This window comes from Oncorhynchus tshawytscha, unplaced genomic scaffold (assembly GCF_018296145.1).
Source record: "Oncorhynchus tshawytscha isolate Ot180627B unplaced genomic scaffold, Otsh_v2.0 Un_contig_8772_pilon_pilon, whole genome shotgun sequence".
NCBI classification, from domain to species: Eukaryota; Metazoa; Chordata; class Actinopteri; order Salmoniformes; family Salmonidae; genus Oncorhynchus; species Oncorhynchus tshawytscha.
In genome coordinates this window covers 79770-99093 of record NW_024609024.1, presented here as the reverse complement: position 1 = coordinate 99093, position 19324 = coordinate 79770, and the positions used below count along the sequence as shown (strand labels likewise).

The 19324-nt window shown below is 38.2% G+C and overlaps 1 protein-coding gene across 1 annotated transcript; it reads left to right on the top strand.

Annotated features, from left to right (window-relative positions):
- Positions 1-1371: 1371 nt before the first annotated feature.
- On the top strand, positions 1372-18895 carry LOC112241055 (NLR family CARD domain-containing protein 3-like). The gene is made up of 7 exons (XM_042314030.1): positions 1372-1517; positions 15339-15455; positions 15782-15866; positions 16000-16228; positions 16605-18375; positions 18660-18715; positions 18885-18895. Exons 1-7 carry the CDS (start codon positions 1393-1395, stop codon positions 18893-18895), a joined length of 2394 nt encoding a protein of 797 aa, XP_042169964.1. The 5' UTR covers positions 1372-1392.
- The last annotated feature ends 429 nt before the right edge of the window (positions 18896-19324 follow it).

Below are 19324 nucleotides of genomic sequence, written 5' to 3'. Positions count from 1 at the left end.
CGACGTCAGACATTCCATAGTCAGAGTAGGTTTGAGCTATGATCACTTATCATGCTGACAAACCTGATGGTCTCCGTGAACTGATCTGAACAGGTTTAGACTGGTCATCTATGATATGTAGGTTATATACAGTACATTCTCTGTCCTGCTACTGGAAGAACTATAACATTATGTGAACTGATCTGAACAGGTTTAGACTGGTCATCTATGATATGTAGGTTATATACAGTACATTCTCTGTCCTGCTACTGGTAGGACTATAACATTATGTGAACTGATCTGAACAGGTTTAGACTGGTCATCTATGATATGTAGGTTATATACAGTACATTCTCTGTCCTGCTACTGGTAGGACTATAACATTATGTGAACTGATCTGAACAGGTTTAGACTGGTCATCTATGATATGTAGGCTATAGCTGAGGTATAGACCTCGATCTGCATATCACTAACAACCTGCTGTTATACATTATAACCTAGTCTACTTTACATAATATAACATCTACATATCACTAACAACCCACTACTATACCTTATAACCTAGTCTACTTTACATAATATAACATCTACATATCACAAACAAACCACTATTATACATTATAACCTAGCCTACTTTACATAATATAACATCTACATATCACTAACAACCCACTACTATACATTATAACCTAGTCTACTTTACATAATATAACATATCACTAACAACCCACTACAATACATTATAATCTAGTCTACTTTACATAATATAACATATCTTACTTGTTGCAAATAAACTTTCTGAATGGATCAATGATTTCCCCCTCAGATCAGTCATGTCTGTTTTATCCCTTCTGTCTACATTCTCAGATACGTTTATAAAACAACAGATTGAAAGACAATAAACAGCCACTTTTAATCAATAAAAATAAGTGTGAGACATGGCCTTGTGTTTCTGTACTGTCTAGAACTACCTTAACAAACAGTGACTTATTATTATTATTATTATTGTTGTTGTACTGTCTATAACTACCTTAACAAACAGTGACTTATTATTATTATTATTATTATTGTTGCTGTACTGTCTAGAACTACCTTAACAAACAGTGACTTATTATTATTATTATTATTATTGTTGCTGTACTGTCTATAACTACCTTAACAAACAGTGACTTATTATTATTATTATTATTGTTGCTGTACTGTCTAGAACTACCTTAATTAACAGTGACTTATTATTATTACAGACAGTTACCATGGAGATGAAATGTTACAACTATGTTTTCATGTGATGCAATAAATCATCTGATTGTTTCATAAGAGATCATTAATAAATGATAACAATTGACATTCAAGAATTACTGTGTTAACCACAACCAACATGTTGGATCTCTGTTTAGGGGTCAGTTCTATAAAATGAGTCTCTCTGGGGAGAGAAAGGAGGAGGGCCCTGCCTCTAAAAGGCATCTCTCTGGGGAGAGAGAGGAGGGACCTGCCTCTAAAAGGCGTCTCTCTGAAGAACATGACACCAAAGCGAAGAGGTGAGAAGACAATTTTGAAATAATTATTAAGAGTTTATTTCCAAAATGCATCACACTTGTTTTTTCATCAGAAATGGTTGCTTATGGATACCTTCAATATTACTGTTGTCAGATTTTCAATTAATAGATTTTAGATGGGTATATCTTTTTTTAAATTATTATTTCTATTATTACTGCAATAACTATTTCAAAATGTTGCTGATTTAATTAAAACTTTTTAAGGTTAAGGGTTCCCCTACAGGAACTTTTTTAACGTTACGGAAAAAGCCTAACAATAATCTGAGACGGCGCTCAGACGTAACAATATTTCTCCGCCATGTTGGAGTCAACAGAAATACAAAATTACAACATAAATATTCCCTTACCTTTGATGATCTTTCATCAGAATGCAGTGCAAGGAGTCCTAGTTCAACAATAAATCGTTTTGTTTCATAATGTTCAATTCTAGTGTCCAAGTAGCAGCATTTGCTACCACTTTCAGCTCAAATGCCCAAAAAATTACTTCTGGTCCAGGATAACTTTGCATCAAAACTTCCAAATGACATATTACAGGTCGAAGAAACTGGTCAAACTAAGTGCAGAATCAATCTTCAGGATGTCATAATCATATATATCCAATAACATTCCAACCGGATCATTCGTTTTCATCTGGGGCTGATTGGAACAGCCGAAGCACTCAGAGACAAACGCGCCTCAACAAAATGGCATCCTTTTGCGACACCAACTACTTTCCTTCCCATTAGGTCAAAGTTCACAGCAAATGCTCCATTACACTTTCTACTGAATGAATCTGAATCTACTACATCTAGTGGAAGACGTAGGAAGTGTTTACAGATCCATAACTTGTTGGGAGGGGGCGATGACCTCAAAGTTGCCCCAACTTTCAAGATTTCAAAACTTGTTTGGAAGATTGCCTGCCCTGTGTGTTCTGTTATACTCACAGACATAATTCCAACGGTTTTAGAAACTTCAGAGTGTTTTCCATCCAATATTAATAATAATATGCATATATTAGCAATTTAGGACAGATTTTGATGCAGTTCACTATGGGCACGCAATTCATCCAAAGTGGAAATACTGCCCCCTGTCTGTAAATGGGTTTAAGCAGCCAGAATACATTTTTAAATTAAGATTAATATTTTTTTTAATGATTTGTTTTTTCTGAATGGCTGCTGGGTAATTTGATATTTATCGAAATCTTAATTTGCAAACATCGAATTGAGCGATTGCTGTGCAGGTTCACTGAGTTACAAACCAAATGGATAGGTCTAGCTCATTGATTTGTAGATCTGACGCAGTTGCTGCCTCAGATTTTGAGCCTAGCAGTTGTCGTGAAGTTGTCGTGAATGAGTAATGTAGTACCCACAGAAGGCCACAGGGAGGAGCAAGAGACCTATATACCCATACTGTTTTTTGCCTTAAAAACCCCAAACCTAACAATCAATCAAATGTATTTATAAAGCCCTTTTTAAATCAGCAGATGTTTTTTAATTTTGTAAAATTTTATTTCACCTTTATTTAACCAGGTTGGGAACAAGTTCTCATTTGCAACTGCAACCTGGCCAAGATAAAGCAAATTTGACACATACAACAACAAAGGGTTACACATGGGATAAACAAAACAGTCAATAATACAGTATAAACAAGTCTATATACAATGTGAGCAAATTAGGTGATAAACAAGTCTATATATATGTTGTAGCCTCTGTTATTGGTAATGGTGAGAGGTTAGCATGTTTTGTTGTAGCCTCTGTTATTGGTATTGGTGAGAGGTTAGCATGTTTTGTTGTAGCCTCTGTTATTGGTAATGGTGAGAGGTTAGTATGTTTTGTTGTATCCTCTGTTATTGGTAATGGTGAGAGGTTAGCATGTGTTGTTGTAGCCTCTGTTATTGGTAATGGTGAGGTTAGCATGTTTTGTTGTATCCTCTGTTATTGGTAATGGTGAGGTTAGCATGTTTTGTTGTATCCTCTGTTATTAGTAATGGTGAGAGGTTAGCATGTTTTATTGTATCCTCTGTTATTGGTAATGGTGAGAGGTTAGCATGTTTTGTTGTAGCCTCTGTTATTGGTATTGGTGAGAGGTTAGCATGTTTTAGTTGTAGCCTCTGTTATTGGTAATGGTGAGAGGTTAGCATGTTTTAGTTGTAGCCTCTGTTATTGGTATTGGTGAGAGGTTAGCATGTTTTGTTGTAGTCTCTGTTATTGGTAATGGTGAGAGGTTAGCATGTTTTGTTGTATCCTCTGTTATTGGTAATGGTGAGAGGTTAGCATGTTTTAGTTGTAGCCTCTGTTATTGGTAATGGTGAGAGGTTAGCATGTTTTGTTGTAGCCTCTGTTATTGGTAATGGTGAGAGGTTAGTATATTTTGTTGTATCCTCTGTTATTGGTAATGGTGAGAGGTTAGCATGTGTTGTTGTAGCCTCTGTTATTGGTAATGGTGAGGTTAGCATGTTTTGTTGTATCCTCTGTTATTGGTAATGGTGAGGTTAGCATGTTTTGTTGTATCCTCTGTTATTAGTAATGGTGAGAGGTTAGCATGTTTTATTGTATCCTCTGTTATTGGTAATGGTGAGAGGTTAGCATGTTTTGTTGTAGCCTCTGTTATTGGTAATGGTGAGAGGTTAGCATGTTTTAGTTGTAGCCTCTGTTATTGGTAATGGTGAGAGGTTAGCATGTTTTGTTGTAGCCTCTGTTATTGGTAATGGTGAGAGGTTAGCATGTTTTGTTGTAGTCTCTGTTATTGGTAATGGTGAGAGGTTAGCATGTTTTGTTGTATCCTCTGTTATTGGTAATGGTGAGAGGTTAGCATGTTTTAGTTGTAGCCTCTGTTATTGGTAATGGTGAGAGGTTAGCATGTTTTGTTGTAGCCTCTGTTATTGGTAATGGTGAGAGGTTAGCATGTTTTGCTGTAGCCTCTGTTATTGGTTATGGTGAGAGGTTAGCATGTTTTGTTGTAGCCTCTGTTATTGGTAATGGTGAGAGGTTAGCATGTTTTGTTGTAGCCTCTGTTATTGGTAATGGTGAGAGGTTAACATGTTTTGTTGTAGCCTCTGTTATTGGTAATGGTGAGAGGTTAGCATGTTTTGTTGTAGCCTCTGTTATTGGTAATGGTGAGAGGTTAGTATGTTTTGTTGTAGTCTCTGTTATTGGTAATGGTGAGAGGTTAGCATGTTTTGTTGTAGCCTCTGTTATTGGTAATGGTGAGAGGTTAGCATGTTTTGTTGTAGTCTCTGTTATTGGTAATGGTGAGAGGTTAGTATGTTTTGTTGTAGCCTCTGTTATTGGTAATGGTGAGAGGTTAGCATGTTTTGTTGTAGTCTCTGTTATTGGTAATGGTGAGAGGTTAGCATGTTTTGTTGTAGCCTCTGTTATTGGTAATGGTGAGAGGTTAACATGTTTTGTTGTAGCCTCTGTTATTGGTAATGGTGAGAGGTTAGCATGTTTTGTTGTAGCCTCTGTTATTGGTAATGGTGAGAGGTTAGCATGTTTTGTTGTAGCCTCTGTTATTGGTAATGGTGAGAGGTTAGCATGTTTTGTTGTAGCCTCTGTTATTGGTAATGGTGAGAGGTTAGCATGTTTTGTTGTAGCCTCTGTTATTGGTAATGGTGAGAGGTTAGTATGTTTTGTTGTAGCCTCTGTTATTGGTAATGGTGAGAGGTTAGCATGTTTTGTTGTAGCCTCTGTTATTGGTAATGGTGAGAGGTTAGCATGTTTTGTTGTAGTCTCTGTTATTGGTAATGGTGAGAGGTTAGCATGTTTTGTTGTAGTCTCTGTTATTGGTAATGGTGAGAGGTTAGCATGTTTTGTTGTAGCCTCTGTTATTGGTAATGGTGAGAGGTTAGCATGTTTTGTTGTAGCCTCTGTTATTGGTAATGGTGAGAGGTTAGCATGTTTTGTTGTAGCCTCTGTTATTGGTAATGGTGAGAGGTTAGCATGTTTTGTTGTAGCCTCTGTTATTGGTAATGGTGAGAGGTTAGCATGTTTTGTTGTAGCCTCTGTTATTGGTAATGGTGAGAGGTTAGCATGTTTTGTTGTAGTCTCTGTTATTGGTAATGGTGAGAGGTTAGCATGTTTTGTTGTAGTCTCTGTTATTGGTAATGGTGAGAGGTTAGCATGTTTTGTTGTAGTCTCTGTTATTGGTAATGGTGAGAGGTTAGCATGTTTTGTTGTAGCCTCTGTTATTGGTAATGGTGAGAGGTTAGTATGTTTTGTTGTAGCCTCTGTTATTGGTAATGGTGAGAGGTTAGTATGTTTTGTTGTAGCCTCTGTTATTGGTAATGGTGAGAGGTTAGCATGTTTTGTTGTAGCCTCTGTTATTGGTAATGGTGAGAGGTTAACATGTTTTGTTGTAGCCTCTGTTATTGGTAATGGTGAGAGGTTAGTATGTTTTGTTGTAGCCTCTGTTATTGGTAATGGTGAGAGGTTAGCCTGTTTTGTTGTAGCCTCTGTTATTGGTAATGGTGAGAGGTTAACATGTTTTGTTGTAGCCTCTGTTATTGGTAATGGTGAGAGGGTAGCATGTTTTGTTGTAGCCTCTGTTATTGGTAATGGTGAGAGGTTAGCATGTTTTGTTGTAGCCTCTGTTATTGGTAATGGTGAGAGGTTAGCATGTTTTGTTGTAGTCTCTGTTATTGGTAATGGTGAGAGGTTAGCATGTTTTGTTGTAGTCTCTGTTGTATTGGTAATGGTGAGAGGTTAGCATGTTTTGTTGTAGTCTCTGTTATTGGTAATGGTGAGAGGTTAGCATGTTTTGTTGTAGTCTCTGTTATTGGTAATGGTGAGAGGTTAGCATGTTTTGTTGTAGCCTCTGTTATTGGTAATGGTGAGAGGTTAGCATGTTTTGTTGTAGTCTCTGTTATTGGTAATGGTGAGAGGTTAGCATGTTTTGTTGTAGCCTCTGTTATTGGTAATGGTGAGAGGTTAGCATGTTTTGTTGTAGTCTCTGTTATTGGTAATGGTGAGAGGTTAGCATGTTTTGTTGTAGCCTCTGTTATTGGTAATGGTGAGAGGTTAGCATGTTTTGTTGTAGTCTCTGTTATTGGTAATGGTGAGAGGTTAGCATGTTTTGTTGTAGCCTCTGTTATTGGTAATGGTGAGAGGTTAGCATGTTTTGTTGTAGTCTCTGTTATTGGTAATGGTGAGAGGTTAGCATGTTTTGTTGTAGCCTCTGTTATTGGTAATGGTGAGAGGTTAGTATGTTTTGTTGTAGTCTCTGTTATTGGTAATGGTGAGAGGTTAGCATGTTTTGTTGTAGTCCTCTGTTATTGGTAATGGTGAGAGGTTAGCATGTTTTGTTGTAGCCTCTGTTATTGGTAATGGTGAGAGGTTAGTATGTTTTGTTGTAGCCTCTGTTATTGGTAATGGTGAGAGGTTAGCATGTTTTGTTGTAGCCTCTGTTATTGGTAATGGTGAGAGGTTAACATGTTTTGTTGTAGCCTCTGTTATTGGTAATGGTGAGAGGTTAGCATGTTTTGTTGTAGCCTCTGTTATTGGTAATGGTGAGAGGTTAGCCTGTTTGTTGTAGCCTCTGTTATTGGTAATGGTGAGAGGTTAGCATGTTTTGTTGTAGCCTCTGTTATTGGTAATGGTGAGAGGTTAGCATGTTTTGTTGTAGCCTCTGTTATTGGTAATGGTGAGAGGTTAGCATGTTTTGTTGTAGCCTCTGTTATTGGTAATGGTGAGAGGTTAGCATGTTTTGTTGTAGTCTCTGTTATTGGTAATGGTGAGAGGTTAGCATGTTTTGTTGTAGTCTCTGTTATTGGTAATGGTGAGAGGTTAGCATGTTTTGTTGTAGTCTCTGTTATTGGTAATGGTGAGAGGTTAGCATGTTTTGTTGTAGTCTCTGTTATTGGTAATGGTGAGAGGTTAGCATGTTTTGTTGTAGCCTCTGTTATTGGTAATGGTGAGAGGTTAGCATGTTTTGTTGTAGTCTCTGTTATTGGTAATGGTGAGAGGTTAGCATGTTTTGTTGTAGCCTCTGTTATTGGTAATGGTGAGAGGTTAGCATGTTTTGTTGTAGTCTCTGTTATTGGTAATGGTGAGAGGTTAGCATGTTTTGTTGTAGCCTCTGTTATTGGTAATGGTGAGAGGTTAGCATGTTTTGTTGTAGTCTCTGTTATTGGTAATGGTGAGAGGTTAGCATGTTTTGTTGTAGCCTCTGTTATTGGTAATGGTGAGAGGTTAGCATGTTTTGTTGTAGTCTCTGTTATTGGTAATGGTGAGAGGTTAGCATGTTTTGTTGTAGCCTCTGTTATTGGTAATGGTGAGAGGTTAGTATGTTTTGTTGTAGTCTCTGTTATTGGTAATGGTGAGAGGTTAGCATGTTTTGTTGTAGCCTCTGTTATTGGTAATGGTGAGAGGTTAGCATGTTTTGTTGTAGCCTCTGTTATTGGTAATGGTGAGAGGTTAGTATGTTTTGTTGTAGTCTCTGTTATTGGTAATGGTGAGAGGTTAGCATGTTTTGTTGTAGCCTCTGTTATTGGTAATGGTGAGAGGTTAGCATGTTTTGTTGTATCCTCTGTTATTGGTAATGGTGAGAGGTTAGCATGTTTTGTTGTAGCCTCTGTTATTGGTAATGGTGAGAGGTTAGTATGTTTTGTTGTAGTCTCTGTTATTGGTAATGGTGAGAGGTTAGTATGTTTTGTTGTAGCCTCTGTTATTGGTAATGGTGAGAGGTTAGCATGTTTTGTTGTAGCCTCTGTTATTGGTAATGGTGAGAGGTTAGCATGTTTTGTTGTAGCCTCTGTTATTGGTAATGGTGAGAGGTTAGCATGTTTTGTTGTAGCCTCTGTTATTGGTAATGGTGAGAGGTTAGCATGTTTTGTTGTAGCCTCTGTTATTGGTAATGGTGAGAGGTTAGCATGTTTTGTTGTAGTCTCTGTTATTGGTAATGGTGAGAGGTTAGTATGTTTTGTTGTAGCCTCTGTTATTGGTAATGGTGAGAGGTTAGTATGTTTTGTTGTAGTCTCTGTTATTGGTAATGGTGAGAGGTTAGTATGTTTTGTTGTAGCCTCTGTTATTGGTAATGGTGAGAGGTTAGCATGTTTTGTTGTATCCTCTGTTATTGGTAATGGTGAGAGGTTAGCATGTTTTGTTGTAGTCTCTGTTATTGGTAATGGTGAGAGGTTAGCATGTTTTGTTGTAGCCTCTGTTATTGGTAATGGTGAGAGGTTAGCATGTTTTGTTGTAGTCTCTGTTATTGGTAATGGTGAGAGGTTAGCATGTTTTGTTGTAGCCTCTGTTATTGGTAATGGTGAGAGGTTAGTATGTTTTGTTGTAGTCTCTGTTATTGGTAATGGTGAGAGGTTAGCATGTTTTGTTGTAGCCTCTGTTATTGGTAATGGTGAGAGGTTAGTATGTTTTGTTGTAGCCTCTGTTATTGGTAATGGTGAGAGGTTAGTATGTTTTGTTGTAGTCTCTGTTATTGGTAATGGTGAGAGGTTAGTATGTTTTGTTGTAGCCTCTGTTATTGGTAATGGTGAGAGGTTAGCATGTTTTGTTGTATCCTCTGTTATTGGTAATGGTGAGAGGTTAGCATGTTTTGTTGTAGCCTCTGTTATTGGTAATGGTGAGAGGTTAGTATGTTTTGTTGTAGTCTCTGTTATTGGTAATGGTGAGAGGTTAGTATGTTTTGTTGTAGCCTCTGTTATTGGTAATGGTGAGAGGTTAGCATGTTTTGTTGTAGCCTCTGTTATTGGTAATGGTGAGGGGTTAGCATGTCTTGTTGTAGCCTCTGTTATTGGTAATGGTGAGAGGTTAGCATGTTTTGTTGTAGCCTCTGTTATTGGTAATGGTGAGAGGTTAGCATGTTTTGTTGTAGCCTCTGTTATTGGTAATGGTGAGAGGTTAGCATGTTTTGTTGTAGTCTCTGTTATTGGTAATGGTGAGAGGTTAGCATGTTTTGTTGTAGCCTCTAACTTTCTCACTCATTGTATTTTTTATTTCACCTTTATTGAACCAGGTAGGCTAGTTGAGAACACCTTTATTTAACCAGGTAGGCTAGTTGAGAACACCTTTATTTAACCAGGTAGGCTAGTTGAGAACACCTTTATTGAACCAGGTAGGCTAGTTGAGAACACCTTTATTTAACCAGGTAGGCTAGTTGAGAACACCTTTATTTAACCAGGTAGGCTAGTTGAGAACACCTTTATTGAACCAGGTAGGCTAGTTGAGAACACCTTTATTGAACCAGGTAGGCTAGTTGAGAACACCTTTATTTAACCAGGTAGGCTAGTTGAGAACACCTTTATTGAACCAGGTAGGCTAGTTGAGAACACCTTTATTTAACCAGGTAGGCTAGTTGAGAACACCTTTATTTAACCAGGTAGGCTAGTTGAGAACACCTTTATTTAACCAGGTAGGCTAGTTGAGAACACCTTTATTTAACCAGGTAGGCTAGTTGAGAACACCTTTATTTAACCAGGTAGGCTAGTTGAGAACAAATTCTCATTTGCAACTGCGACCTGTTCAAGATAAAGCATAGCAATTCGACACATACAACAACACAGAGTTACACATGGAATAAACAAAACATACAGTCAATAGTACAGTAGAACCAAAGAAAACAAAAAGTCTATATACAGTGAGTGCAAATGAGGTAAGATAAGGGAGTTAAGGCAATAAAAAGGCCATGGTGGCAAAGTAATTACAATATAGCAATTAAACACTGGAATGGTAGATGTGCAGAAGATGAATGTGCAAGTAGAGATACTGGGGTGCAAAGGAGCAAGATAAATAAATAAATACAGTATGGGGATGAGGTAGATAGATGGGCTATGTACAGGTGCAGTGATCCGTGAGCTGCTCTGACAGCTGGTGCTTAAAGCTAGTGAGGGAGATAAGTGTTTCCAGTTTCAGAGATTTTTGCAGTTCGTTCCAGTCATTGGCAGCAGGGAACTGGAAGGAAAGACGACCAAAGGAGGAATTGGCTTTGGGGGTGACCAGTGAGATATACCTGCTGGAGCGCGTGCTACGAGTGGGTGCTGCTATGGTGACCAGTGAGCTGAGATAAGGCGGGGCTTTAACTAGCAGAGACTTGTAGATAACCTGTAGCCAGTGGGTTTGGCGCCGAGTATGAAGCGAGGGCCAACCAACGAGAACGTACAGGTCTCAATGGTGGGTAGCGTATGAGGCTTTGGTGACGAAACGGATGGCACTGTGATAGACTGCATCCAGTTTGTTGAGTAGAGTGTTGGAGGCTATTTTATAGATGACATCACCGAAGTCGAGGATTGGTAGAATGCTCAGTTTTACGAGGGTATGTTTGGCTACATGACTGAAGAATGCTTTGTTGCGATGTAGGAAGCCAATTCTAGATTTTATTTTGGATTGGAGATGCTTAATGTGAGTCTGGAAGGAGAGTTTACAGTCTAACGTATTCTAAGTCAGAGCCGTCAGAGTAGTGATGCTGGACGGGCGAGCAGGTGAGGGCAGCGATCGGTTGAAGAGCATGCATTTAGTTTTACTTACATTTAAGAGCAGTTGGAGGGCACAGAAGGAGAGTTGTATGGCCTTGAAGCTCGTCTGGATGTCACAAAGTGCTATACAGAAAATCTAACCCTGCGTATTAGCTATTTTAGCCTTAACCCTAACTAATTATAGGGAAGGGTAGCCTAGAACACTTTTAGAAACTATTTAGGAAATAATATTATGTTAGTAAATACCATTATAGTACTAAATAGCACTGATTATTTTGTTAATCAAAACTTGTCTAAGCATTTAGCTTTAATTTGTTTGTTATTTTATTATACATATTATTGCAGAATCAACAAGACACATTAGTTATATTTTAAAAATGTGGTTTGGACAGATTTGAAAATTGTCGTGGGATAAGTGGAGCAGGTTTGATACTGATCTAAGGAATTAACAAGAAAAATACACTATATTTCTCAGCTGCCTCACCAATGTCTGTAAGTGAATTAATAACTTTTAATTGCTAAATATTTCCAATAGATGGCAGAATAAGACCAAAAGAATCAGTTACATTACAATATGATGGACCATGAAGCATCAGTTATAGGCTACAAGCAGCAATATGATGGACCATGAAGCATCAGTTATAGGCTACAAGCAGCAATATGATGGACCATGAAGCATCAGTTATAGGCTACAAGCAGCAATATGATGGACCATGAAGCATCAGTTATAGGCTACAAGCAGCAATATGATGGACCATGAAGCATCAGTTATAGGCTACAAGCAGCAATATGATGGACCATGAAGCATCAGTTATAGGCTACAAGCAGCAATATGATGGACCATGAAGCATCAGTTATAGGCTACAAGCAGCAATATGATGGACCAGAAGCATCAGTTATAGGCTACAAGCAGCAATATGATGGACCATGAAGCATCAGTTATAGGCTACAAGCAGCAATATGATGGACCATGAAGCATCAGTTATAGGCTACAAGCAGCAATATGATGGACCATGAAGCATCAGTTATAATCTACAAGCAGCAATATGATGGACCATGAAGCATCAGTTATAGGCTACAAGCAGCAATATGATGGACCATGAAGCATCAGTTATAATCTACAAGCAGCAATATGATGGACCATGAAGCATCAGTTATAGGCTACAAGCAGCAATATGATGGACCATGAAGCATCAGTTATAGGCTACAAGCAGCAATATGATGGACATAAAATAGCAGCAAACAAAGACTTTATGTCCCTTGACTAACCCCTAACCCTAATTCTAGGGTAGCGTCAGGACACTTTTAGAAACTATTTTAGTGATAATATTATGTTAGTAAATACAATTATAGTACTAAATAGCATTTTGATTATTTTGTTAATCAAAACCTGTCTCAGCATTTAGCTCTTATAGTTTTGGAATTTGATATACCTTATAAACCTTTAAATACTTTATAAACCTGGTCAGGAACTACAGGAAACGTATGATCTCTGTAATTGCAAACAAAGGTTTCTGTACCAAATATTAAGTTCTGCTTTTCTGATGTATCAAATACTTATGTCATGCAATAAAATGCAAATTAATTACTGAAAATTCATACAATGTGATTTTCTGGATTTTTGTTTTAGATTCCGTCTCTCACAGTTGAAGTGTACCTATGATAAAAAATGACATGCTTTGTAAGTTGGAAAACCTGCAAAATCGGCACTGTATCAAATACTTGTTCTCCCCACTGTATATATTATTGCAAGGCAGAACACTTGATCAACAAGACACATTAGTTTTTTTTTTCAAATGTGGTTTGTACAGATTTTAAATTGTCGTGGGATAAGTGGATCAGGTTTGAGACTGATCTAAGGAATTAACCAGAAAAATACACTTTATTTCTCATGTGCCTCATCAATGTCTGTACATTTCTCTTACATTAATTAATAACTTTAAATTGCTAAATATTTCTAATAGATGTCAGCATAATACCACAAAGCATCAGTTATAGGCTACAAGCAGCAATATGATGCACATAAAATAGCATGCAATCAAAAACTATATGTCCCATGATTTTCTAAAATGGTCACTCATTACTTTAGTATAGCTATATATCTTGTATTTGGGCTGTGTTGCTTTTGGGAGAGCAAAAAATAGTGACTATAGCAGATATTGAACCCCGGGTAAATAATCACCAGTCAGTACCTTTACCTTAATATACATTATAAAAAATCATGTTACTGTAATATCTGATATTGTGAGTAAACAACCTCAGAATAGAAAAGACAGAGTGCGTCTTCCAGCCCGTCAATAAATTGCATCATGCAACCCTAGCAGTTAGTAAATTAACCTCAACATGTCCTAGAGAAGGCAGAGCGACGACACCAGCTTTTAGTGGGGCTGAGTTGACGACTAGAGAGAGAAGGCAGACTGACGACACAAGCTTTTTAGTGGGGGTGAGTTGACGACTAGAGAGAGAAGGCAGACTGACGACACAAGCTTTTTAGTGGGGCTGAGTTGACGACTAGAGAGAGAAGGCAGACTGACGACACAAGCTTTTTAGTGGGGCTGAGTTGACGACTAGAGAGAGAAGGCAGACTGACGACACAAGCTTTTTAGTGGGGGTGAGTTGACGACTAGAGAGAGAAGGCAGAGTAACGACACAAGCTTTTTAGTGGTGCTGAGTTGACGACTAGAGAGAGAAGGCAGACTGACGACACAAGCTTTTTAGTGGTGCTGAGTTGACGACTAGAGAGAGAAGGCAGACTGACGACACAAGCTTTTTAGTGGGGCTGAGTTGACTACTAGTGAGAGAAGGCAGAGCGGGTCGATGCTGGTTAATGAATTTGACAGTGAATGTACCTGGAAAATACGTTGTTCTAAACCAGAGGTGACTGAATAAATGTTCAGGTTTATTGATAATCGTTATATTAATGAAGTATAATTTCAAAACATGAGCATAAAACCAGGTAATAATAAACATGAATCATCATTATATTACTTCACAGTAATCTGTTAAATGCCTTTTCAGTCCTTCCTCTAAAACCAGGAAATAATAAACATGAATCATCATTATATTACTTCACAGAAATCTGTTAAATGCTTTTTCAGTCCTTCCTCTTGTGTTAGCAGTGTGGAAAGGGACAGGAAGAAGCACACAGGAGTTTTCCTGTGAGGGGAGTGGTGGTGTATCCAGGGAGGAAACTAAACTAATATTCTGAAATGTCTTTCGTGGTCTTATGCCGCCATCTATTGGAATTATGTAGCAACTGCAGTAGTACTGAATAATGTGTAATTCCTTACAAAAGTAGTAATTACTAATAATTGCAAGATATAACATTTTGTAGTTCATTTTACCACTTACGACCATAAAATAACCATTTATAGCTTAACAAACAATGAAATTAATTGAAATTAACCAAAAACATCATACATGTAGTTAATTATATAAAAATAAATATATTTACATTATCTGCCAAAGTAACAGCCCTGTAGACAAAAGAGAGCTCTCCAGTAGGTACCAAAACATTCAAACGCCATTTTCTCAAAAGTGAGGTTACAAGATGACCATCTTTCAAAGCAGAATAACTTTCCCATTGTTCCTCAACTGTAGTGTCTGATATACCATTTTCCAGCTCCGAGTCTCTGCTTATATCTTATGTGAAAAACACCGTTTCAAATTTTGCAACATAAGGCCAAATCGAGCCCTTCGGTCACATTTGATATATATTACTACTGTGTAAAACCTAGCAGTACTACTGACTTCTCTGAGAGTGAGGCAGATATATATTATAACTGTGTAAAACCTAGCAGTTCTACTGATTTATCTGAGAGTGAGACAGATATATATTATTACTGTGTAAAACCGAGCAGTTCTACTGATTTCTCTGAGAGTGAGGCATTTATAGAGGCAGGGTAGCCTAGTGGTTAGAGTGTTGGACTAATAACCAAAAGGTTGCAAGTTCGAATCCCGAGCTGACAAGGTACAAATCTGCCTTTCTGCCCCTAAACAGGCAGTTAACCCACTGCTCCTAGGCTGTCATTGAAAATAAGAATTTGTTCTTAACTTACTTGCCTAGTAAAATAAAGATAAAGATTAAATATATGTTATTACTGTGTAATACCTAGCAGTACTACTGATTTCTCTGAGAGTGAGGCAGATGTATAGCATTTAGCAAATACCTTGTCTCTCTGAAATGAAACCTTCCAGTGATACATTTTAAACAAATACATGTCTGTCATTGAACAACCCCATGCCGTGATTAGATAGTGAAAAAACACACCAATCTCTTTCATAATTTCTTTAAGAAACAACAGCAAATTTAAGGGCATTTCTGTTTTGGAACTCTTCTTATGTTTCCCCATCTGAGCTCAGAGTAGATGAGAGATGTAATGTTTGTCTCTGTTGTGTTGAAGTCCAATCAAGCAGGAGAGACCAGCCTCCCCTGTTCCCAGCTGTGTGTCCATGAAGAGTGACCGGTCCATGAATCTACCCACGAAGTTTAGAGAGAGAGACTTTTCTACTGAACAAAGGTAAGAAGAACTCATGGGTCATGGTCAGTGAGTTAAACAACACTGTCTCTAGTCATTTCTCCTCTCCCATTTTCCCATTTCAATTTGTTGTTTTCATAATCCATAAACTATTCCTTATGTCAATAGTAGTCCTAAAACAATATTAAACAAACACAACACAACACACCCTCCCTGTGTGTGTGTGTGTGTGTGTGTGTGTGTGTGTGTGTGTGTGTGTGTGTGTGTGTGTGTGTGTGTGTGTGTGTGTGTGTGTGTGTGTGTGTGTGTGTGTGTGTGTGTGTGTGTACTCCTGGATGAGGAGATGTAATCTCATGTTTTGTCCACAGAAACCAAAAGGAGAGATCAGAGTCAGAGATTCTCAGTGGTCAGTCTTCCCAGAGTCATCAAACAGACCTGGCCTCCATATTCAGTGTATGTGGTCCTGTTATGTACATTTGTTTTTGTTTACCTCAAGTAAAGTTGATCTGTCAATCATTCATTAATTAATGTGTTGATGAGAAAGCATTTATTCTCTTGCTTAACTTATTTACTTTATTTATTTCAGATGCTTGAAGAGAAAATTATGACATTTGTGAAGAACAAGCTGAAGATGTTCAAGAGGATTCTTAGTCCAGAACTCCCAGAAGGCTTTGAGAGTCAGAAGCAGGATAAGGAAGTGGTGGATGCTGAAGATGAGAAGCAGGAGAGCAGTGCCAGAGAGGGGGCTCTGAAGATCACACTGCACATCCTGAGGAAAATGAACCAGAAGGAGCTTGCTGACACACTGGAGAAATGTAAGATCTGTCTGCCTCATGATGAATGATGTTTTATAACATATAAAAGCTGTAGCTAAAGTACAGCTAAAGTAGCTGTGTAACTCAATGATATTGTAGCAGCCTTAACACAACACCTAGTGACCTCATCAAGTAGCAGCAGGGACGTGTTGTGGTGATTCATTTAGAGAGAGAGAGACAACATTAATAATACTATCAATAATACCAATAATATTTTAATCAGTGACACCAGTCTGTAATGCATTATGAAAACATTAAAACATTTATACAGTGAGCTGAGAGAAGAAATTATTATAATGTACAACTTTATAACAGTCCTACAATACTGTAGGCATTAAAACAAACATAATATTAATATCCTCTGTGTTATTTCTAGATTCAGATGATCCTGCTGTGGTTTGCCAACGTGAACTCAAATCTAATCTAAAGAAGAAGTTTCAATGTGTTTTTGAGGGGATCGCTAAACAAGGAAACCCAACATTTCTCAATAAGATCTACACAGAGCTCTACATCACAGAGGGTGGAACAGGAGAGGTCAATAATGAACATGAGCTGAGACAGATTGAGACAACAACCAGGAAACAAGCAAGATCAGAGACTGCAATCAAATGTAATGACATCTTCAAACCCTTAACTGGACAAGACAAACGTATCAGAACTGTGCTGACAAAGGGAGTCGCTGGCATTGGAAAAACAGTCTCTGTGCAGAAGTTCATTCTGGACTGGGCTGAAGGAAAAGCAAATCAGGATGTCCAATTTGTATTTTCATTCCCTTTTCGGGAGCTGAATTTGATGAAAGGGGACCAACACACTTTTATTGAACTTCTCAATCACTTCTCAATGGAAACTAAACAATCAGGAATCTCCAACTATGACAAGTACAAAGTTCTGTTCATCTTTGATGGTCTGGATGAGTGCCGACTGCCCCTAGACTTCCAGAAGAACAAGATCTGTTGTGACGTCACAGAGTCAACCTCAATGGATGTTCTGATGACAAATCTCATCAAGGGTAATCTGCTCCCCTCTGCTCTCCTCTGGATAACTACCCGGCCTGCAGCAGCCAATAAGATCCCTTCAGGGTGTGTTGACCAGGTGACAGAGGTACGAGGGTTCAATGACCCACAGAAGGAGGAATACTTCAGGAAGAGATTCAGTGATGAGGACCTGGCCAGCAGAATCATCTCACACATAAAGACATCAAGGAGCCTCCACATCATGTGCCACATTCCAGTCTTCTGTTGGATTTCTGCAACAGTCCTTGAACACATGCTGAAACATAAGAGAGAAGAGATGCCCAAGACTCTGACTGAGATGTACACACACCTTGTGGTGTTTCATACCAAACAGAAGAATGAAAAGTATCTTAGGAAAGAAGAGACAGGTCCACACTGGAATAAAGAGAGCATTCTGTCACTGGGAAAACTGGCTTTTCAACAGCTTGTGAATGGCAATCTGATTTTCTATGAAGAAGACCTGAAAGAGGCTGGCATTGATGTCAATGAAGCCTCAGTGTACTCAGGATTGTGCACACAGCTCTTTAAAGAGGAATGTGGGCTGTACCAGGACAAGGTGTACTGCTTTGTTCATCTGAGCATTCAGGAGTTTCTGGCTGCTGTATATGTGTTCCTCTCATTCATCAACAACAATGAGAATCTAATGGACAAACTGCAAACAAAAGACAAGTCTGAAGTTACTTTCTATAAGAGTGCTGTGGATAAAGCCTTACAAAGTGAGACAGGAAACCTGGACCTTTTCCTCCGCTTCCTTCTGGGCCTCTCACTGGAGTCCAATCAGAAGCACTTACGAGGTCTACTGACAAAGACAAGAAGCAGCTCACAGAGCCATGAAGAAACAGTCAAGTACATCAAGGAGAAGATCAGGGAGAATCACTCTCCAGAGAGGAGCATCAATCTGTTCCACTGTCTGAATGAACTGAATGACCATTCTCTAATGAAGGAGATCCAAAGATACCTAAGATCAGGAAGTCTCTCAGAAGCTAAACTGTCACCTGCACAGTGGTCAGCTGTGGTCTTTGTGTTGCTGACTTCAGAAAAGGAGCTGGATGTGTTTGACCTGAAGAAATACTCCAGATCAGAGGAAGGTCTTCTGAGGCTGCTGCCAGTGGTCAAAGCCTCCAGAGCTGTTCTGTGAGTAAATAAAATGACAAATAAGAACTAATCATCAGGAAGAAATATTAAGTTGAGGAAAATGTGTAATATAATATGTGTATAATATTATATTGAAAAACACATTGAATAAATTCATTGATTTTCACATTAGTATAACAATATGACCATACAATTCTAGGAAACGGAAGATGAATCTATATGTTGTTTCAGAGAATAAACCAAATGCATCTGCCATTGTCCTTCTACACTACTGGTGTTAAATTAACAGTGTGTTTGTGAAGTCATGATGATCTCTTTGTCAGGCTGTCAGGCTGTGGAGTCACAGAGGAAGGCTGTGCTTCTCTGGTCTCAGCTCTGAGGTCAAACCCCTCACACCTGAGAGAGCTGGATCTGAGTAACAATGACCTGAAGGATTCAGGAGTGGAGCTGCTCTCTGCTGGACTGGGGAATCCCCACTGTAAACTGGAGACTCTGAGGTCAGTGTTCCTGTAGTTGGTCAACAAGTGACGACTGTTGTTTCATATTAGGTGACAAGTGACAACTGAAAGTTTCATATTAGGTGACAGTACAGAATGTCACCTTTTATTTAAAGGTATTTATACATATATATTTTACTGTTTAGAAATTAAAGTACTTTATGTATCTAGTTCTCCCATTTGAAGCAGTCTTAATTATTTGGACAAATACATTTCATCAAAGTTTAGAGTTTCGTCCAATTTTCCGTGATTACATCAAGCTTGTGATTCTACTAACTTGTTGAATTAATTTGCAGTTTGTCTTGGTTGTGTTTTAGATGGTTTTCCTAATAGAAACTGAATGGTGAATAATGTCCTGTCATTTTGGAGTCACTTCACTTGTATTGTCAGTAAGAATAGAAGATGTTTCTGAACACTTCTACATTCACGTGGATGCTACCATGATGATGAATAATCAGGAATGAATCGTGAATAATGACGAACACCAAAGT